Source organism: Crocodylus siamensis, chromosome 8 (assembly GCF_052110815.1).
Source record: "Crocodylus siamensis isolate JL-2025a chromosome 8, ASM5211081v1, whole genome shotgun sequence".
In the NCBI taxonomy this organism is placed as follows: Eukaryota; Metazoa; Chordata; order Crocodylia; family Crocodylidae; genus Crocodylus; species Crocodylus siamensis.
The window spans coordinates 17,931,142-17,954,478 of record NC_143402.1 but is presented as its reverse complement, the minus strand read 5'-3'; the positions used below and the strand labels follow the sequence as shown (position 1 = coordinate 17,954,478).

Genomic DNA, 23,337 nt, shown 5'->3' with positions numbered 1-23,337 from the left:
GTGATTTACAAGTTTCATAGTCAAGAAAATGGTTGAGTTTCAAAATTGACAGTGGAAGCAATTCACATTTATTTGTCTTCATCAGTTGTAGTCCAAACTTTACATAGATTCTCTTTAATACCATCAACATGCTGGGTGACTTGCTACGCTTAGCAAAAAAAGACGCTTTTTTCCCCCCCCAAACCACTTAAAGAGAATAATCATCTCATTTTAGTGTGAGCTTTAAAAGTGACCCTGGTAAAGATGACCAACAAACAGAAATGTTACTACTGGCCCAAGATCCTACTTTTACATCTTTTTTTTTTTTTTTTTTTTTAATGTCTAGCATTAAAAATATAACTGTCTGATAAGCCCTGTGCTTGAAAAGCATGCAGTGATCCTATAAATGCACAGCCTTTCCTGAGGCAGGTGGTTTACAAGGCATACTGCAGCTTCAAATTTTCCTCTATGCACAATCCAGCAAAAAACTGTGTTTAATGACTGCTTTTAATTGCTTTACTTTTACAAAATGAAAACATGCTCTATTACATATTTATATCAATACTTTAAAATTTATATTGTTAAAAGTAGGCCAAAACAGCTCAATTTTAATTATTCACTTTCCATAAAAACCTTAAATTTTTAAAATGTTTATTTCTCATTAATCATTTGATTCAGTGCTTACTTGAACTTTTAATTAATAAAAATTCCATTTTAATAAATACTTTCTTCTTGTACCTTTCATTTGGTATTAGGCTAGTAAGAGGAATCACCATCAAGAAGTATCTTTAATTGTTCCTTCACATAATATTAGATTTATTACACAAAATAGTAATACTTTTCTGTACCTGTCCTCTTCAGAGAAGTACAGATAAAGTATTTCTACATTTTCATATACATAATTAACCGACAGATTTCAGTGGAATAAGTTTTGTTCGTATTAAGCTTATACTTTCGTATTAAGCTTATACTTCCTAGCTACTCATAAAAAGTTTTAAAAAATCTGAGACAAAGGTGCTGACTTGCTATAAATGGACATACCAGACTATTACAATGTTTAGCACTGGATTACTTGAATAGAATTGCTTAATACAGTAAGCTGGCTGTCACAGGGTGATGGCACAATATGGCCCCGAAGGGGAAAAGGAGAACCCCGGGACCCGAAATAAGACTGGGGAGAGAAGGGGAGAAGGAAAGAAAACAATAAGCTCCTTACCTGCAGCCGACAACACGGGAAAGCTGGAAGCGGCGGCGGGATCCACGCGGCTGATTAGGCGCATCTCTTTCAAACTACAGCCAGCTGCGATCAATAATGAGAGGAGCTGGCGCGGAGGGATAAAGAGCACCCCGGGACACGGAGGTGGGGAGGAGAGCTGGAGACCAGCCAGGAGGGGAGAAAACCCCAAAGCCTCACTCTCTTCCCCGACAGTGGGGAAGATAATGCCTGGGGAGAAGTGGCGGATGCCCGGGCTGGCAACTGCGGAGCTGGGCATAAGGATCTGAAGACAGAACCTGATGCGAGGAGCCACCCCAAAGAAAGGGGGATGGAGGAAGACCCGGCTATCGAGGTGGGACCAGCACGGGTTTGGGGAGAGCACCCAGAGTCTGTCCCAGCAGGGATCCAAACCACCAGCAGCAAGAAGGGCTGCAGAGTCCTGGACCTTGCCAGGTGGAATCACTTGGCGAGGGACCGGGTGCAGAGGGGAACCAGGGTGGCTGGCAGCAGTCCTGAGCGGCTGTTAAAGAACTGCAGAACCCAGCCATATGGGTGCTGCAGAGAGAATTATGTAAGGAGAGGACTGTCTCTGGGACAGGGGTCCCAAACTTTGATTTTTAGCCCGGGAAGCAGATGGGTAGCATTTTCTTTTGAGTTTTGCTGAGTGGCCCACGGTAAAAGGGGCAGGGAGGAACCTTAGAAGGATTCCTTAACAGGCAGGATCGGGAGTCAGGACAAGCCCACGGATTCGCCCAGTTACATGTGGGCATCGGAAGGCAAGGGTCGGCCCCAGGAATCACCGACAACTCAGCGTGGCTGGGTACTAGGGTGAGGTGTAGGGGAGGACAGAGCCTCGCATAAGACCATCACCCCAAGAGTCCCAACGCCGGATAAACTAAAGTAGGCGGCCCCTCCAATGAAGTTCAAGCAAAGTCGTGGCAGGCGAGATAGGGGCAGGAACTACATCTAAGACCTATCCGGAATAGACAATTCCAGGGACGAAGTGACATGCAAGCCCCTACGCCAGAGGCCGAGCAGCACAAGACCTAATGTTCGAGGCCTGCCGGTTACATTGGCATTTTGCACCCAGGTAAGAGAAGAAGAGCATCGGAGTAAGGACCCTGGACTTCAGAAAAGCAGACTTTGACTCCTTCGGGGAACTTATGGGCAGGATCTCCTAGGAGCCCAGTTTGAGGTGGGGGGAAGGGATCCTTGAGAGCTGGTTGTATTTTAAAGAAACCTTACTGAGGGTGCAGGAACAAATAAGCCCGATGTGCAGGAAGACTAGTAAGTATGGCAGAAGACCAGCTTGGCTTAGCAGGGAACTCTTCAGTGAGCTTACGCAAAAATGAAGCTTACAAGAAGTGGAAACTTAGACAAACGACTAGGGAACAATATAAGATCATTGCCTAGTCATGCAGGGATGGAACTGGGAAGGCCAAAGTGCAACTGGAGGTATGAAGGGTAACAAGAAGGGTTTCTACAAGTATATCAGCAACAAAAGGAAAACCATGGAAAGTGTGGGTCCCTTACTGAATGAGGGAGGCACCTAGATGCTGAGGGAACTGGGCTTATTTAGTCTGTAGAACAGATTGAGGGGGGACTTAATAAGAGTCTTCACCTATCTGGAAGAGTGGTAATAAAGAAGATGGAGCTAGATGACATAACATGGAGCAATGGTCTCAAGTTGCAGCAAGGGAAGTTTAGGTTAGATATTAAGAAAACCTCTCTTACCAAGAAGGTGGTAAAACACTGGAACAGGTTGCCTAAAAAAGTGGTGGAATCTCTATCCTTGGGGGTTTATAAGACCAGGCTAGAAGAAGCCTTGGCTGGGATAATCTAACTGGGGATGGCCTTGCTTTGAGCAAGGGGTTGAACTAGACCTCCTGAGGTCCCTTCAACCCTAATTTTCTATAATTTTAAGACCCTGTTCGTTATTTGCAGTTTAAAAAAATCATTTGACCCGCCTCAACAAGTTTAAAACGTATGAGGGTGCAAAACTATTTCCAATGAGAAGTTCTGCCACATCTGCCATCTGGTAGACCAGTGTTTCTGGCAATCCATTGTTTTTATCCACCCCCAACCAGGTTTATTTTTAGTATCAGCAGTAAGGGGATCCAGCCATTCTTTTCCTGAACCAACCTTTATGAACAACTATACCCAACACCCCACTTCTTTCATTAGGAAAGTGAAATATCTGGATTTCAAAGAAGTCACTGGAATACAGAAAGTCCTCCCTATTTCTCCCCATTAGTTTTCCCATTAACAAAGATGCCTTGGAAAAAAAACCTCAAGTGGAAAGGACTGCATGTAGTTCTGGCTCCCTAAAAATACATGAGTGAACTTACTGTCTGAAGCTCATAAATGAATGAAAACAAGGATGTGGGGAATGAGTGACTGGCTTCTATTTATTTCACTATCCAGAAGAAAGCATGAGGCTTCAAAATCATTACTTCAACAGCACTCTAATGAAGCCAGAGAGTAAAACTAGCTATTTTTATTTGTCTACATTTGTAGATAAATGCAAGGCCATTAAGTAAAACAGGATATAGCATTTGTAGTTGTAAAGAGGTCTACCTTTATATTTGTCAAGATACAAAGGGAGTTTAAGATACTAAAACCAGGGGTGCACCAATAGAGATTTTGGGGGCTGATACCGATAGCCGATTTTTAATGAGCCATATTGGCCAATACCAATCCGATTTCGATATGCAGCCCTGCAGCGTGGAGAACAGAGTCCAGCTGGTAAGTCTGTTGCGGGGGAAGTGGTGGGGGGAGGGTACAGGCTTGGGGAGCAGATCACAGCCCCCACAGTTAGAGGAAGGGAGTGGGACTGGTGCTGGGGCAGATGCTGCTCAGCCAGGGTGGAGCAGAGCATGGGACAGAGTTGTGGCTCATCTAGGGGGAACAGGGGGTGGGAGCAGCTCTCACCACTGCACGCACCCTGGGAGGGCACGTGCCCTGGGATGTGCGCAGGGGTTGGGGTGGGCTGCTGCTGTGGACTGAGGCTGGGGCTACACCGGGCTCTTTCCAGCCGTGGGGAAGGGAGGCTGGGCCAGGCCGTGCTTGGGGCGGGTGGTGGTGGCACTGGAAGAGGTGTTACAATGAATTTTGGAGTGGCTGAAGCCCCCCCCCCCCCACAACACCCCCTCTCAGCACTGCTGCTGCCCTCCTCGAGCACAACTTCAGCCCAGAACCCCCCAGGCACTGGGAAGAGCCCAGCGCAGGCCTGGCCCCAGCCCGCAGCGGCAGCCTGATCTGCCCCATGCGCAGATCTTGGGGCACATGCCCCCCCTTGTGCGCTGCCAGGGAGTGCACAATGGCAGGAGCTGCCCCCCCTCCCTAAGCCCCCGGATGAACCATGGCTCCATCCTATGTCCCACCCCACCTTGGCTAGGCAGCATCTGCCCCAGCCCCACTCCCTCTAACAGTGGGGGCTCGATCTGCTCCCCACCCACAACTGGACCTGGCTGCACTCCACACTACCGGGCTGCACTCCTGGCCAGCTGCATGCATGAATGCGGCACTTACTGTCCACATCACTTGGCCACATCAGACAAAAAAAGCTGATTGCTGATGCTTTCAATTTTCTTCATACTGGTGCTGATCTGATATGGGACTGTTGTATTGGTGCACCTCTAATTAAAACTGCAGAATCCCCTCTGCTTTTTGCACTTCTCTTTGTGGGTTTTATGTTTCAGTTAGATAGCACCCAATGCTCAGAGGTACTCAGCCTACGTAGTTTCATCCAAAGTCAACATGATGTACAATTTCAGACGTCACAAATTAGTGGACACTTCTGAAAAGTACTGGACTAAGCTCCTCACACCATGGCCTACATACAATCAAGATACATTTTACATGGCTAAATCTGCTATTCATGCCAGTGTTAAATGCATCTTAACTGCTTTGCTAATAATCTAGGAAATTCAGACCATAATTTAATAAGTAGTAAATTTTAGACCTTTTTTTGGTTTGACACCAAAAGCCTAGACAAATGGAAGTCAGAAGAACATCATATTTCATCCCAATTTTTAATGCAGTTTTTTTTCCCCTCAATACCTTGTGCTTTGCATGTCAGTGTGATAGTCACAGTGACAGTAAAAGAAGAACTGTGTAAAGCAGGGGTTCTCAAACTGTGGGTTGCGACCCCACCAGGGGGTTGTGAGCAACTTAAAAAGGGGCTGCAAACTTCCCAGGGGGTGCAGGGAAATGGCGACGGCGTGATGGATGGCAGCAGCAGCTGCTGCATGCGAGCTCCCCATCCCCCAATGCCACTATCCAGCACTCGGGGTCACGGTATCACAAAGTTTGAGAACCCTGGTGTAAAAGGTTTCATCAACTTTCGCAAAAGTTCAGTCCAGGAAGTCTAAAGGCCTGAGAGATAAGAACTACTATTCTCCCATCCTTGTGAAGCACTGAGGTAAACTGAGGCAGCACAACTATGCTTCTCAGCCTGGGTGTTGCCAAATTGAAATGCCATGGAGCTGTTCCTCGATGCTCAAAAAAGGTTGAGAATCACTTTTACGAACACAGCCTTCACACCATGCAGCTACTCTTCAAAATCCATTTGTTTCTGCAACCTTTCCAGCAAGTGAGTCACACTTTTATATTAGAGTCTATTAGATTAAAAAGGGAGGTTAAACGCACACTTTGTGGAAAAAAAAGGGAGGGAAAAAAAAAAAAATCTTTCCTTCCTTGGTTTAGAACTACCCATTTTAAACTTATCAACTTAAACTTTAAAATGAAATATACAAGAAGCTCAAGTTCACCACTCAGCTTTCCATTCAAAATGGGAAGGACGTCTTACTTTAAGAAATGTTATACTGTTAGGCTAACCAGTATGGCAAAGACTTTTTCTTTATAACTTATTTTCTTTTAACAAGCATCTCAAGAACAAATGTTCATATCATTTCTACTTAAAGAAAAAGAATTAAAAAATTAAGTGCGTTAAAATACATGACAAAGCTGGCTTAGTATTTCATGTTGTGACAATGAAAGATGACATGTAAACAATACCTTCAGCTTGAATCTAGCAGAAGTGATAAAAAGAACGAGTGACATTTATGAACCTACCTGAGAGCTTGAGTCCTCGTTCACCAACTTGTGTGTTGTAGCCATTGGGCATTCGGAGGATAGCATCATGGATCCCTGCCAACTTTGCTACTTCATATACCTCCTCTGCTGACGCATCAATATTGCCATATAAGAGATTGTAGTAGATGGTATTATGAAAGAGAACTGCATCCTACAATTGGGAAGTGCAAACATGAAACCATGATTGATACTTTACAGGTTGAGCATAGAAATAGAAAATGATTGCCAAATAGTTTATATTCTGCCACCAGGCTTTCAGGCAATAATATTTTGAGGAAAGTACAAAGAGATACTGTGAACACTTTGAACAGCTTTTATATACTTTTTAGCAATTATTTTGATTAAAAATATTTATAACACATGACCTAATTCTGCTGCCTGGAAATGGCTTTAGAATAAGGTATTGCATGAGAAACTCATTTCCAAGAGCAATCAAGATATCCTCCCAGGAATCTGAGCTTTACTTGATGTTTCAGATACAAAAGTTACATTTCCTGAAATAAGGAAGTACAGTAGCTTTCATACGAAGTCTGATAATATCACTGTGCTTGACTTTCATTCAAACCATATTATCAGGATAACAAAACTTTTAAGTGTATTAAGACATTTTACCTGAGGCACAACTCCTATAGCTTTCCTAAGGCTTTCCAAACTGACATCTTTAATATTCTGACCAGCAACATAAATATTTCCTTTCAGCGGCTCATAGAAGCGAAACAACAGCCTCACTATTGTGCTTTTCCTAAAATGGAGAGAGTTGAAAACAAAGGTTAAATTCTTATTTTAACATTTACAAGTTTCAAATGAATATAATGTCTTCACAGGAAAAAGTAATTAAAAAAAGAATAAAAATTGGGATTTAAAAAAAAATTCCAGCACATCCCCAAATAAAGGTTAACCTCAATAGAAATTCGACAGAAGTTGAGAAAAATATTGGTCATACTGTCTGTGTTACAGAAAGCAATTTTAAATAGCCATAGGAGACAAAACACTGTTTGTAACAATATGTGCTATTGACATTAGATCAGAAATTAGTGACATTAGATCAGAAATTAGTGATAAAGAATGGGAGACCATCTAGAAGAATGGATTTTACACATCCATCTGCACAAGTCAAAAATATTTTTAAAAGGCTATATCAATGATATCTCACCCCACTTAAAATTAAATGCATTTCTGGTGCAGGAACAGACAAGCATTCGAGGGAGTGCAGTCATTTGTGAGGATTCTACCATATCTGATGTATGCGGCCCAGAATCAAACTGCTCTGGAAAAAGGTTGGAGACACAGTAAGGGAAACAACAGAATTCCAACTATCAGATAAGCCCCAGCCCTTCTTACTGAACTTTCCTGAGAACGGTATAACATATAGAAGTCATAGGGAATTGATCACTCATCTTCCAGTATCTGTAAAAATCAGTTACAAAAGCCTGGAAGAAAACAGTGACAATCCGAAAATTACCCAGTGGTTTGAAATAGTTTGGGAAGTTTTAGTAATGGAAAAAATGTCCTACCAAGTCAGTGTTATTTGGGGAAGAAAGAAAAAAAAGAGGTGCTTACTTAAAAATTTGGTGCGAGTTCTCAGAATCTGCTGAAAAAGCAATTTCACTGGCCTCCAAACCAGAAAATTTGAGAATTTTTTTTGAATACTGAATGAGAGCATAAAGTTCTATGAGCTAGCAGTTAAGAACAAATTTGTAGCGAATTTGAAATCTAAAACACAGAGATAAGTAGAAAAGTGAGCTTTGTATTGTGTGGAGTTCTGAGGAATAAGAGGGCAAATTATGAAGCAGTTTACATATAGAGATGAAAAAACACAAAAGGTTAACATTGACTGAAACATCAAGGAACTGTCAGTGACCGAAGAAAAGAACATAAGACCAAAACTTCTCTACAGACACTGACTTGGGTTATGGGATGGAAGATAAATATTTGTCTTTATGTATATAGGGGATTTCATGCATCTTTAAATGTTAAATTTGTTATGAAATAAATTGCATTTGTTAATAAATAAAGTTTTAAAAAAATCCAGACAGTGATACGGAATGTGCACAGTCCATTTACCCACCCTGATCCACTACCTCCTACAATTGCCACTTTCTTTCCTGCAGGGATTTCAAAAGACACTCCATTAAGGACTTTGTGCCCCTCCACATATTCAAAATGCACGTTATCAAAGGCAATGGTAGCAGTCTGTGGTGTGAGCTGTAGGGGTTGAGCCAGTCCTCTGTCCTATTAAAAAAAAAAAAGTGTGCCTCTTTACACACTGCCTGGAACATACTCTAAAACAACTTAACAAGTTCAACAGAATTTATTGCGTTCCTCCTCCCCACAAAAAGAAAGAAGGCAAACTAGCTTGATCAAATTAAGAATTAATTATCTTTTTCAGACACAAAGAGGCGATTTATTCCTCCTGCGAGCAAGGTAAAAAAATTCTACTGTACCATTCAGCTTCTAGGGAACTTATTTTCATAATAAATCCTGCATCATGAATTACAAGTAGATATTCAAATAAAATGCCTGAAAAAGTAAATGCAACTCCGTGGATTAACATTTTCTTATGCTAAAAAGAACCTGAAGGATAAAAACAGGCACTACTGTGTTAAATACACTGAACAAGAAGGAACAGAGCATCTCCTTGTACAAGAAAAACTGACTCTGAAAAGTATGAGAAGATAGAGGGAGAATATTACCAGAAAATAACTGTATTTGGTAAATTTAAAAAAGTACTTTTTAAATCACTTACTTTTATTCTTGTGTCTACACTGAGCAGTGTAAACAAGGTATTCATGTCTATGAGCGCTTGCCTTGTCTCTCTGTACACTGTCCCCAAAAAGTTAAGGGGTAGAGAAAGCTGAAATAACAGTCCATTCACCATTACTAGATCCCCAACTGTCAAGTTCCCTTAAAACAAGAGGGGAAGGGAGAAGAGAGAAAGAATTTGCTGAATGAAGTATCTTAAGTGTGGCCTATATAAATATTAAAGCTCTTGGTGTTGGAAAGCAAAGGTTAGGCTTGACTTCACTTTTTAAACAGGAGACTATCCTTTAACACCATGAAAGAATAATTCTTGGAGAATAAGAATCTGTCCACTGAGGTGCCAGGCAGATCACTTGTGCAGACTGATAAAGAAGATTTACTGCCTGAAAACAGAGGCAAGCACATATTATCAAATTCACAGGAAATACCAGATCAGGAAGTTCTCCAACCCTGTGAAAGGAAAGAAATGAAAGCATCCAAAGGGCCTTAGAAGCGTGGGTAAGAAATAACAGTAAACTCAACATGGCAAAAGGCGGCTATGACACACTTGGTCTAACGGAAACCCATAGCTGTCCCTTAAAGGCAATTCTGTGATTGCTCCTTGCTGCTTCACTTTAGTTTTGTTTATTTAAAACAGGACCATTTTGATGCTATTTTAATCTCCAGGATTTTGAAAGCTATTCTGATCTATCCCATAGATGAGTGACAATTAGTGAGGTAGTTTAGAGTTAAGGGATTCAAGTCAGTGAAGGAAAATTAAACAAGAAGCTTTAGCAGAAGTCTATTAGATTAGGAAGTCTTCCAATACAAATGATGGTGTTTCACCGCTAGCATAGTATCAAACTAGGTACAATAAAGCACTGAAGTATAGGATAAGTTACAAAAAACAAAATGTGGATATAATTAAAGGACACAACCTGCACAGGTGTGTAAGTGCAAGATAATCCAGCCGGAGGGTCCCTACCATATAGAAGTACACAAGACAACACGTCTTTTTCTGTCTACTTGCCAGATTTTAGTTGAATATTTACTACTCACTAACTGGTTTTAGAAATGTCTCCTATGCCTACTGTTGCTGCCCCCCTCCAACTGTAGATACAGTGGTAAGAAATGACCAGACAAATGCTGGTAATAAACCGTGATAGGTATCAGCCAATCCAAAAAAATATAAAACAAATGGTATAAAAAGAAGTAAAAATCACTATTATTTTGTCAAAAATCAAAACCCAAGAGAAGGATGAAACGAAGCAACAAAACAAAATGCCTGCAGTCCAGTATTATGTATAGAATAGTATCATTCTTGTGTTTTTCCATGTCTACATTTTTATACTGTTAAGTTTGTTTGGCTGTGGACTAAGACAGCCCAGGGTAAGCAACATTAAAAAATGTGATTTTTTTTCCTCCAGCAAACAAAACTAGAACCAAAAACCAGCTCCCCAAAGAAAGGTGTTTCTTAGGTGATAATATTCAGCTAAACTGTATGTTTCGTTACAAATGGTCAGGTAAACTGGTGTCTGTATTTAGTTCAGAATGAGATCAATTACCTGCAACAATTCCCTGGCTAGCAAGCACCATGACGGCTGTTAAGCCAATGCTGAATATAGTGTTCTGACCAAAATTCAGGAGAGCTAATGTAGAGGTAGTCTTCAGTGAGGCATTTTCATAGGTCTTCAAAAATCCATCATATTGCTGGGCTTCATATCTTTCATTATTGAAATACTATAAAGTGAATAAAGGTAGAAAGCAGTGAATTCCATAATACACTAGACTCAGTGGGGGTTTTTATACTAATTATAAGATTCCGATTTGTGAGACACAAATAATGAGGCTCAGCCAAAAGAGCCCAGGGCATCACCCTGGGGAGTATGGCTAGAACACCTGCAGCTGTGGGGAAACAGAGGGTATGGGGATCCCTACCAAACCACTCTGCAGGAAACCAGGCATTTGCCTTTTCTATTGCTTTTGCTAGTTGTGTCTAATAAATATCAAGGCTTGTTTCTTCAGGCTGCTCTTGATGTGAACTGCTAGAAAGTACACCAGGAAAATTAGAAGCACCTAGCTGCCAGATCAGAAAAACAGTCCTGCATTGGCTTATGCCAGAAGAAATTTTTTCAATCAAAATTGTAATTTTTTTTCTGCTAAACTTTTGCAGAAATTGATGGCACAGGTCCCTGTGCTTACCAGGTAAAGCTTCCCACTTGTCACTGGTAAGCAGGTATTTCACTGAAAATGATTTTTCACACCACCCAATTTAGCCCAGATTATTGGTTTTGAGGTTTAAGCTTTATATCATATTGATCCGAATGGGTCGCCACATAGGATTTCAGTTCTCTGCTTCACTGTAGCACTACTCAAACCACTCTTTTACTTTCATCAGTTGAGAAATGAGCTTGGGTCTCCAAGCTGCAATACGCAAGTAGCTCTCAAAACTGTAGGCATTTCAAACCATGTAGATTTTACCATTCATAAGCAGGATACTGTTTTGACTGCAAATAAAAAAGTAAAATGGAGCTGGGATATCAAAAAGCAGATGATACTGTAAGAATAAAGCAAACGGAAAAAAACCCTACATTGAGTTGCTTAAGATTGGTTTAAACATTTAAGTCATACAGATAAACAAATGGACCTACCCTAAACTCGCTGAGTATACAGGGATTTAAATTGATAATTAAATCTTTCATGATGTTAACCAGCAGGAAAAAAGGACCTTACCTTCACAGTTTCATAGTTCAATAACGAGTCAATTGCAGCATTGCCTGCATCATTGTCAGCTTTGTTCATTTCTATTCTAAATTTAGTCCTGTAAAACAAAGGCTTGCATAGTCAAAAGGTACTGGTTGAGGTGACAAGAATAATTAATCCATGAAACCTGAACAATTGTAGATAGCACCTTACCTCCACTGTGTAATTCCTATTGTGAATGCTATGTAAGCTCCTAGTGTTCCCAGAGTTACCAATGCAAACTCTGCACCACATTTATAATACTGAAAGGGGAAAAAAAAACAAAACAAAACCAACAAAACTTAGAACACTATTATTTCAAAATTTTAACACTAGGGTATGAGAGAGACAGCGACAGAGCGAGCAAGTCCCTACCCTGAATAGTTTATAAAATCAATAACAGGCATAAATCTAAGCACAGCAATGGACAGTAATGATGACTGGCAAAAGAAAGAGTGGTAACAGGAAAATAACTCAACAAGACCTAATGCACTCTGATGAGTGAAGAAGGGCATCCAAAAACTTCTTAAGCATTAAAAGTAAATAAAATGGCTTTGCTTGCAGAGATCTTAGGAGGACAGGACAGCCAGGAAGAAGGATATGAATAAGGATTGCAATGTCCTTACAAACCAACTAAAAAAAAAAAAAAAAAATCACTACTTTCCCACAGTGCTTCTTTGGTGAACAGCATAAGAAAAGTAGAGTAGAAGATTGAGAGAAGCAGACAGATAAGGCTGGGGTGATAAGCAAGATGAATATAAATAATTATGACAGCCATAAGAGAAGTTTGCCACTTAGTGAATTTACCCAAATCCAAGACAAATAAATTTAAGACTAGCCCCAAAATTACATTCTAGAAATGGAAAATATATACATATTGTAATTTCCATGTCTATAAGCTAATTATTGGAAGGTTGTTTTAAATTTGTTCTCTACACCACTAGTGCAGCAGGGTTAGCAACAGCAGGAGAACAGGTCTGTCCCCACCACCTGCCTCTCCCTGTGGTGCTTGAACTGCCTGCCACCTGCCCCTCCAATTGCACCCCTCTGATGTGTCCCCTGCTTGCCTCCCACTGACACTTGCCCTCCCTCTTACATGCCCTGGGCAGGTCTGTGCCCCCTGATGCCTGCCTCTCCTGATGGTGCCTAGATCTCTTGACACCTGTCCTTCCCTTCCTCACCTGCCCCCGTGCTACTCCTCCCTATAGCTCCCCTCCCCTACTTATGTTTCTCTTACTGCTCTGGATCCTGCTGGGGTCCCACTTCAGCCAGGATCAGAGAGTGCAGAGCACGTGTTGCCTCTGGCTCCAGCCCAGCCATGCAGCAGTTGCTGTACAGTGGCAGTTTCATCCCCGATCCCAAAGCTGGGGCCAAAGCTGCCAGTGGATAGGTGGGCTGGAGCCAGGGGCATCACATGCTCTGTGCTTTCTGCCCCCAGCCGGAGCAGGGCCTCCAGCAGAAGCCAGTGCTGCATGGGGAAGGTGATAGGGGGCAAAGAGGCAGGTGGGAAACAGAAAGCTAAAGGGGCAATAGGGAGGAAAGGAAGTGGCAGAGCAACAGGTAGGCTTGGAGACCCCAGACTAAGAGTTAGTCACTGCCCCTCCATACCCTGTTTGTTTCTGAATCTAAGACAATGGGGGGCAGACACACAGACCCTATCTTAGATTCAAGTAAATATGGTCAGTTACAAGAATATTGTTAAGAAAAGAAGAATACCAATAATCAAATATTCATGTGATAATCCAAAATAAGGGGCAATGAAAATACCATTGAAGGAGCTAGCTAAACAAACTTCCTCCCTTTTAATTTTATCTAGTTCTACCTCTGAGATACACAAGCATACTTACATTTTAATTGTTAACACGAATTACCAACACACATCCTTAACCTTATAAGATGGTAAACTTAAATTTACTAAAAAACGTTGTTAAAAGAAAATCTAAAAATGTGCAGGTCTGAAGAAGCTTGCTTTTCAGATTACTTTTAATTTAAAATTTTAGTGAAATTAAATGCAGTAAAGGGGTATAGTCCATTAAAAAGCCAGGAACAAAAAAATAAAACAAAACAAACAATATAATATTCATGTGGAAATACTCCACAAATTGTTTTTACAACTTAAAACTATAAAACATTAATTTCATTAAAAAAAGTTGCAGAGACTATTTCCCTGTATTTGCCTAGTTTCATCTCCTTCTTCAATTTTATAAATCTGATATCACTTTAAATAAGTCACTTTACTCTTCTGTCTTAGCTTTTCCCCATAAAGCAGGAGAGAGAAAATAAAATTTGAAACTTGTAATGTAAACATGACTGTAAAAACTAAACGTTGAAGCTACGTTTTGTACCTGAAGTTATTTAAAAGCTTTTAAAAAGTCTGAGCAGGCACAAGTTGAAATTCGGAGTGTATTTGCTTTCACTGACACCAGTCTGCAAATACAGAGCAAGCTGTTGCAAGAAACTCATCATTCTTCCCAATTCTGTATTATTCATGCATTCTGATTCTGTAAAAATAACTTACCAAAATTCCGCTGACAAGCACCACTTCAAATGTGGTGGGTCCCAGGTTAAATACTAAAGCACTTAGAACGAAACTGATGCCCCTTGTTCCTCTGTCAATAGCTTTTGAAAGAGCTCCTGTTTGCCTGTTTAGGTGGAACCCCAAATCCAGGTTATGCAGATGGAGAAAGACATTCTTTGCAATCCTTCTGATGGAATTTTGGGCTACTTTTCCAAATACTGCATTTCGAGCTTCATTAAATAAGGCAGCCCCAACTCTTGAAATACCATCTAAAAAGGGATTTAAGAGAAATTAAAAAGTTATTTCTCTCATTTCCAAAAAAGCCCCCCAAAAACTTGATGCATAAATACAGAGTAAAACCTTATTCTGTCATATTTATAACATTTTTCTTCTTCTCAGGATAATTTATACTTCACTGCTACACAGGCCTCACGTACATCTTTTATTTAAAAATGTTAATTCAATTTTTACTTGAGACTCGATTACACATCCAGAAGTGAGTAAAGTCTATAGGATAATTTATTACTGGAGATTATTTCTATATGCGTCATTTTAGTCCTCAGGTGGGACAAGAGAATTTAATTCACAGAATGTTAGTAATGAAAATCAATACAGACTAGGAAAAATAACAAAAACGGCCATACAAAATGCTTAGCAGAGGAAAAATGAAGTCAGGAGCTACAATCTTCCAAACCCTTAGTGAAAAAAGTTAAACACCTGTTGACAGATTAAAGAATCACACTTACAGCCAATCAGAACAGCTGTTGCCATGGTTGCAACTGTATTTGATGCATCATTTAGGTTCAGAATGTTTCCAGACATCTGGTTGAGGTTGTCTACTGCATATTTAAACATGAAGGGAACCAGTATATTCATGGTCTAAAAGCATAAAAACAGCAATTACTCAGGATATGCTAAAATGTTTATTTATGGAGTATAAATATTTCCCCTAAATTAACCACAATTATTATATTTGGTTATTAACCACTTAAGTGACAGTGGGATGGCTTTCCTTATTCCAAAAATAACAATCTCTGCACTAGGAAATGTGTACTGCCAGAGTAGCAGGGTTAGTTTATACCTTGCTCCTTTTAAATATCAGTTTTCATCCAAATTAAATGGCTCGCTGTAAAAAACACTTCCGATTCACTCCGAAGACTCATTGAAGTGATGGCAAAACTGGGAGATATAAGGTAGCAAGACAATTCATGGCATATTTATGGCATCATTAAGACTAAGTACAGACAGTCAAAAAGCCCAAGGCTGAATTGATTCAATCTTCCCAAATTAGTTTAAACTGCGTAGATTGAACCGATAAGCAAGTGAACAGACATTAATTTTTGATTCCGGAAATGCAGCCACTTGCTTGCAGTGGCCCACACCAGAAGCCAACGGGTGCTAGAGCACACCTCCCAGCTCAGCTGGAGCAGGCAGCTTGAAAGGGAGGGAATCTGGGACAAGCTCAATAAACTTATTTAACCTAAATCAGCTAAGTCTGATACTACATCCATCCAGGTTTATCTTAAATTGGTTTCAGACATTTTGTAAGTGGCTTATGTACACTGAATGTCTGCCGTGTTACAGATTTGAACCAGTTTCTGATCACTTATGCCAGTTTGTGCATAATTGCTGTCCCTAGCCTAAAACATTAGACACTATTGGCTGTGAACATTTCAGTTACAGAAATGGTCAGTCTGGATGACAACTGGCAAGGGTGCCAATTTGCTAACTTTGGACCAACTTATGAGAGGTGAACACCTGAAATTTCCATTGACTTCAAGGAAAATTGGCAAGCACTCCCATTCCTCTGACAGGCCCTACATCTCTTCTAGCAGTAACTGTTGCTTCATGTGTACAGGCTTCCCTTGCTTTATGCGGTAGATGCGTTCCTGAAAAACTGTGTATAACTCAAATTTGCATAAAGGGAACCCACTTTACAAGATAACAGATATGGATATGTTTCAAGACCTCGACTGCATCAGTAGCAGGTAAGTCTGCTACGGTGTGAGAAAGAGTCCCACGGCTCCAAAGCACAGGGGCTAAACAAAGGCTCGGTGACCCCAGGTCCACAGCCCCAAAAAGCCCGGCAGAAATCTCCCTTACCCAGGTGTTTCTGGGGGGGAGGGGCAGGGAGCTCCATCGCAGGTATAAAGACGAGCCGGGAACAGGCAAGAGCGGGGACCGCAGAACAGGAAGGAGGAGGAGGAGCGAGGCGACATACGCTGCAGGGAACCCTGAGAGCCACGTGGAGAGCCAGTAGGAAACTATTGCAGAGAGTAAGCCCCACTGAGGGAACTTAGAGCAAAGACTGCTGACCCGGCAGGGCTCAGAACTGTTTGTTTCCACACAGGGAGGTGGTGGAGCCCAGCAAAGTTTTGTACTGTAATATCCCTAATAGAAGGGCACAATAGATTTTGTGGTACCGTAAAGCATGTAAAAGTGGCACATGCCAAAAATGGTGTCACAGATGGACCTAATGTGCTAAAGGGAATCGTGGCAACCTCAACAAGAGGCTCAGAGAGAGTCACCAAAGAGGGGAAAGGGGCAGAAAAGAGGGACTGACCTCACGAAAGTCAATTTGGTTTGCTCTTGGCTAAAAGCAGCCGGAACAATAACTCAGGCCAGGAGTGCCTGTTTTGTGTTCTTAGTTTCCTGGGTGTTTTTTTTTTTTTTTTTTTGATTGGAACCGAGGTCATGTTGAAAGACCAACTGGCTGATCAGAACGGAAGAGGGTGTAGGGGTGGCGGAGCCTCAGGAATGTAGGACCTTCATTGGACGACGGTGAGACTACTAATAGGACTACACTACAGGTACTGAACCAACTCCTTTAAGAGTCTGGTCCAGGGGCAGGGGGAAATGGGGCCTCAACCTGCCCCCTCCCCCCCACCATGGTGAGGGCAGAACTGGGGCTGGGGCCTAGCCCCACCCCACAGCAACAGCCTGTAGCAGCAGAAGCTGTACCCCCTAGCCCAGCTATGCAATGCCTGCCCCAGCTCCACCCCCACTCCCTCCCTCACCACCAGCAAGTGAGCAGATTGAGGCCCCAGTCACTGCAGTACCTGCTTCTGCCTGTGCCCTGTGCTCCTTCCCTCACCACTGGGGCCTTGATCTGCCCCCACAGCCCTTTCCTCTCCCCCCATAAACTTACCTATTGCAGATCACATAAGAGTGAATTTACCTGGCATATAATGAATTTTGGGTACAAAAAAGGCAATCACATAAGAGTGAAGTCACATATACAGAATCCACTTAAAAGCGAGGAAAACCTGTCCAGTGCTTTCCACTGGGCACATCTACACGTGATGCTACAACACCATGGCAATGTGCCACAGCGATGTAGCGTCCATGGGCAAAAATCATGATGCTGCCGCTATACTATTGTAGCAACGTGCTCCTTCAGTATAGTGCATTGCTATGGTGACATACTGGCTCAAAATAATCATGTTGAGCTGTCATTTAGTACTCCCAAAAGGAAGTACTAAATGACTGCGTCATAACAACAGCACCTTAGGGGGGTGCTTAGGGGGTGTGGACATGCTCACTGTTACAGTAATTTACAGCTACTAATCTTTTTACACATTTTGGCTATATAGTTCTGTACAGAGTATAACAGACTCCCATTCTACAGAGTGCTATGAATTATTGCAACAATGTGAACTTTCATACAGCAGTTCCAATCACACACTCCACCTTATCACACATGATATATCACTGAATATTATATGAAGAGAGAACAGTGGCATTTCTTGTATTTTAGGAAGAAGAACTCTGACCAAGGAATAAGATTTGTTCTTTAACCTGCAAACATTAGATGCTGTAACACCCCAAAAATTTTGTAAGATTTAAGAAAACATAAAAATCCCAAATCTTATTAATGACATTATTATAAAATACATTTATACCAGCTATAAAGAATTTACTGTCAACACAACTAATTTTAGCTCCAACTAACAGAAGTATTCAGCAATTTAAATTACTTTTGGAAATGAAGACGATATGGGGTAAATAAGGGATACAAGTTTCTTAGCAAACGAACAGGTGTTTTAAGACTTAATATCTCTAAAGCACAGCAAGGAAAGGTACTTTTACAAAGAATTAACTTTGTATAGATGCTCTGCTACTAGAAAAGCAGATAGTTTATAAAAAATAATCCTATAGGGAGATTACCTATGAACCTTCAATGAATTGTCAGGATTTACAAACAAAACTTTAAAATATTTTTCCAATGACAATTTTTTGCTCTTGGCACCCAGGGTTGTTACTATTTGAAATCTAACAGCACCTGGAGAAGCCAGTGAGGATTGAGACTCTAGTGTTAGGGGAGCAAATCAAAGATTACTCAAGTTTGCAGTGAGAAATGCTGAAGATCTCACTGATGTGAAAGCTTGAAAACAAGTTATAAAGTGGGGAAAACAGACTGGAGTTTCAAACTTTTATAGTACTGAAAATGCTTTGCAGAGGGGATGACAGGCACTTATGCGCTAAAGGGACAGGAGCTTTTGCAATGCCTGCTTTGAAATCAGTTTAAGGGATTTAAAAAAAATCTAAATTATTGTATACTTGAACTTATTTGTTTACTTAAAGTATTTTGCCCAGAACTAAAACTGTACAAGTTAGAAGGGAATTATCCCTTCTCTCTACTTTGCCATGCTCATCCCAAGAACTATCGTCTAAAAGTATGACCCAGAAGAGATAATCCCATAGAAGAGAATGACACCAACTGCAGAAACTTCCTTAGCCTGATGAAGGGTTTTTGAACCCGAAAGCTTGCTTAATAAGTGTTTTCCAGCTATTTAAGTTGGTTTAATAAAAGGTATCAGATTCACCCAAAGAATTGTCTGCCAACGGCATCTAGATGCATTCATTTTTGGAGAATTCATTGCTAAGTTCTGACAGAAGGCCTGATCCTTTAGATCTTATTCAGGATAAGCTCCTACAGAAGTTTATCCCAAATAAGTAATGCAAGATAAGACCCAAGTCAGCAACTCTCCTTCCTTCCCTCCCCATTAGCTTGTGAAAATAGTGACAAAGCTTCAACTGGTATGCAGAAAACCTCAGCAACATCCCCCAAATATACTGACAGGCAATTTCAAAAGTGTGTAGTAAATGAAGAACAGGCCATTCTTGTTAAAAAATAAAACATTAAGAACACCCTGAGGAATTGGAGATGCAACATCAAAATTCTGAAGCTTTAAAAAGACAGATGCACTCAGTTTTGGAATCTAAATTTTTCCATATACCCTTCAGATTACAAAAAAAAGTCTACTTCTCCCTTGGGAGTTATTTGTCCTGAAACTCAATTTCCTGTAGTATTTTGTTTTTAATAAGGAAGACTACAGTACAATCTGTATTACAGTGATGACCAACACTGGAAAATGCTGGTTTTCCTGGGAGAGCGTGCTCAGTAGAAAATAAATGTATTGTAATGCAGATTGTCCTGATTTACTACAGATTCTCACAAAACCCTCTTGAGGGATTTTACTTTTCAAGCAGCTACACTGTATGATATATTTTAAAAGTACACTTAAAATAATATCTGTAGTTCTGTTACTAAAGAAATGAGTTGTATTCCTTACACTGCAGTTCTCAACTTTCAATTAATTTAACTGGCAACACTCTACAGTTTTGTAGGAATGTCTCCTTTCACACCAACATAATTCTACCCAAAAGACTATTTTAATAAAATTTAAAGCTGTATCTCAGGTTACAGTTGTTCTGACTCCCTAAGGGTGAAACTTGAATAAGAATAAGGCAGCATGGTATTGCATTTCATTCATAATCAACTCAGTCTGCATTTCTGTCATTTTTTTTCATAAAGAAATGTGTTAATCTCACTAGGTTTATACCAAAAAGAGATGAGAGTTAGTTATTAAACTGGGTCTTTATGACTCAATGTGTTAAAGCCAATGAGATCAAGTTTACACAATATGAACTACATTTCAGGCTCCTACCCACTAGACGAGGGTTGTCCAACATATGGCCCACGGGCTGCCATGCAACCCGCCAAGGCATTTTCCGTGGCCCACGGTGCTGCAGTGGGAAATGAAAGTTAACTTCCTAGTGGCTGCTGAAGGGCTGGGGAAGGGACAAGGTTCCCACACACACTGCGTCAGCTTCATGTTGCCGACACGGTGTGCGTGGGAAGAGGAGTAGCCATGTGCCGCTCAGGACACGATGAGCCCAGCCAGAGCAGCAGGGGGCTCAGCAGCACTTTCCCCCGACCTGCTGTGGTCAGTCCCGAGTGGCACATGGCTCCACTGCCACCTCTGCTGGCTGGTGCCGACTCGGGTGGGTCTGTCCCATCCGGAGCAGCATGCAGCTGAAGTTGGCTTCCCACATGCTGCTGGGGACGGGAGGAGGCCGTCCCGGTTGGCACCAGCCAGCAGAAGCGGTGGCAGAGCCGTGTGCATGTGGGAAGCCAGCATGGCGGGGGCCTTGGCAGGCGGGGTCCTGGCGTGACCTCTGTGGGGCGAGGCAGCGGGAGCCGGTGTCTGCTGGACCCCGCACTCTGGGCTCGCAGCGCTGAGGCCACAGGGGCTGCGTGCGCGGGCGGCCAGGCACCACGGTGAGCGGGGCCATGCGGGCGGGCAGGGTGAGGGGCTGCGGTGCAGCAGCCTCCTCGCTCGAGCCCCCCATAGGCAGCGCTGGCTCATGGGGCTGCACTGCTCAGGGGATGGGGATGTGAAGTTATTTATTTCTCCCCTTCGGTCTCTGGGGCAATAGCTGGCTGGATGCAGAATGGGTCCCTCCTGTCCCTGCCCATCAGCAGCTACCATGAACTTTGCAGTAACAGGTAAGTGCAGTACAGCTACACAGGCAGGGTCTCTCTGGCCCAGGACAGAGGGTGTTTGAATATGGCTCTCCGGCCCACTGGGTGATAAAAAGTTCATGATCTGGCCCCACATTCAAAAAGGTTGGACACCCCTACACTAGACAAACTCAGCTAACCTTTCTAGTAGCCTATACTTCTTGGCACAGAATTCAAAGATCTGAATTAATTTATATACACTTTGGGACAAAAAGTATATACCATACTAGATATACTAGGACAGGGGTGGGCAATTATTTTGGCGGGGGGGGGGCACTTAAGTTTTGGTGAGTTGTGGAGGGCCACAGGGGTACCCCTGCCACTTGAAGGTGCTCCGCCCCCCCATTCATCATCTTGGAATGGGAAGTACTGCCCCCTAATCTCTGGCCTTTGCCATTGGAAGTCCCTCCCCTCGCCCCTGAAAGTAGTCCTTTTGGCTAGGGGGTTTACCATCTTGGAACTAGAAAAAAAAAATTACATTCCAAAAATCAAACAACATACACTAAAAGCCACGTTATCCAGCACTTTAGAAACCAGCATCCTCCATTAATCAGGATGCCAGTCGACACGGCAAAAGTGAAACCAGAAATGGCACTTCTGGTTTTGCCAAGCCCCCACAGCCCAGGGCACAGCAGCCTGCGCAGGGGTCCCACCTCCCCATCCCCCGGTACACTGACGTCAGGGAGGGACGGCAGCCTAAACAGGCAAAGATACCTATTTGGGCCTCTCAGGTAACCAGCATATTTGGTTATCTGGCACCCACCATTCCCCAGGGGTGCCAGATAACAGAGCTTTTGCTGTACATTAATTTAATTTAAAATATATATATATATTTGTCCTGATTTATACGTCTTGTGTACTGTACACAGAGGTGATTGCATAATAGCTTAACATGAAGTCTTACTTTTGTACATTGTGGGGAGGGGGGGCTGTGAGTGTGTAGGGTGGGTGGGGGGGGGTGGGGGGGTGTCGCACCAGCCCACTTGTTGCCACTTCCTTCCCAGCCTGCCGCTGCTGCCCTTCCCCGGCTGCTTCCCTTCCTTCCCACCTGCTGCCACTGATCCCCTCCAACCCCGCCTGCCACTCCTGCAGCATGCGGTTCCCAGCTGCATGGCCAGGACTGCAGAATGCAGCAGGAGTCAGCCTGGCCCCCACAGTTCCCAGATGGCTTCTGCTGCCACCAGCCCTGGCCCTGGGACACTGCACTCCTGCCCACCCATTCACTACCACTTCCCCCCTCTCCAACTGCTGCCCTTCCCCTGTCACTTCCCTTCCTTCTCCACCCGCCACTACCGCTCCCCCCACCCCCGCTGGCTTCTCTAGCAGTGCACAGTCCCTGGATGCATGGCCAGGACTGCAGGAGGCAGCAGAAGCCAGCCTGGCCTGGCCCCTCCGGTTCCCCGCTGGCTCCTGCTGTGTCATGCAGTCCTGGCCATGCAGCCAGGAACTGCATGGTGCAGGAGCCAGTCCAGCCAGCAACACATGGTTCCCAGCTGCATGGCCAGGAATGCATGGTGCAGCAGGAATCGGATAAGAACAGCGGGGACTGAGCTAGGCCAGGCTGGCTCCTGCTGCCTCCTACAGTCTCAGCATGGTGATGGTGAGGCCAGCTCCTGCTGCGCTGTCAATCCCACCCCCCTCCCTCCACCTGTTCTTATCTCAGTTTCCCTCTTGGATGGAGGGAGGGCAGGGAAACAGCTATAGGATCGCAGGCCAGAAGCCTCTGCTAGACAGAAGCTTCCAGATGGGGGTGGGACTGGGCTTCCTGCTGCTGGGTCCTGTCACTGGTTCATCCTAGGTCCTGCTGCCACTGGTGCCTTGTCATCTTTGACAGGCAGCCAGGGGCAGATAATAATTGATTTTCTAAATTTTTTTAGGGGCCCCACAGGCCACTGCTTCACAGACCAGATCCAGCCTGCAGGCCATATTTTGCTTGCCCCTTTGCTAGCAAGTTTCTTAAAATTCTCTGGACTTTAAGTTTTGCATTGCTATGACAGAGCTAAGTGCCAATGCCATGAGGAATACATGGAATACTCCTACAGATTTTACTTACAAAATTTAAATTGTTTTTTCAGTAACGTCTCAAGAGTTGCTGGCCATTATTTTAATTTTATATGTATTATCAGCATGCTTTTCACTAGGTTTTATATAGTATGATTGTTTGAGAACAATTCTGATTAGAAGACTCAAACCAAACATTCATAGAGTTATAGAATTTTTTCCTTGGTTTGAAGTAAA

At 42.7% G+C, this 23,337-nt stretch overlaps 1 protein-coding gene across 1 annotated transcript in view; it reads right to left on the bottom strand.

The window, feature by feature from the left end:
- Positions 1-23,337, bottom strand: part of ABCB7 (ATP binding cassette subfamily B member 7) — an 83,840-nt gene that overhangs the window by 17,181 nt on the left and 43,322 nt on the right. Inside the window, exons 5-13 of the mRNA XM_090059711.1 lie at positions 15,038-15,170; positions 14,292-14,560; positions 11,948-12,036; positions 11,765-11,852; positions 10,597-10,771; positions 9,039-9,196; positions 8,361-8,524; positions 6,905-7,034; positions 6,272-6,443 (exon numbers count right to left, since the gene is read on the bottom strand). Of these exons, the coding sequence (XP_089915837.1) occupies positions 6,272-6,443; positions 6,905-7,034; positions 8,361-8,524; positions 9,039-9,196; positions 10,597-10,771; positions 11,765-11,852; positions 11,948-12,036; positions 14,292-14,560; positions 15,038-15,170 (1,378 nt within the window). The remainder of the gene's footprint in view (positions 1-6,271; positions 6,444-6,904; positions 7,035-8,360; positions 8,525-9,038; positions 9,197-10,596; positions 10,772-11,764; positions 11,853-11,947; positions 12,037-14,291; positions 14,561-15,037; positions 15,171-23,337) is intronic.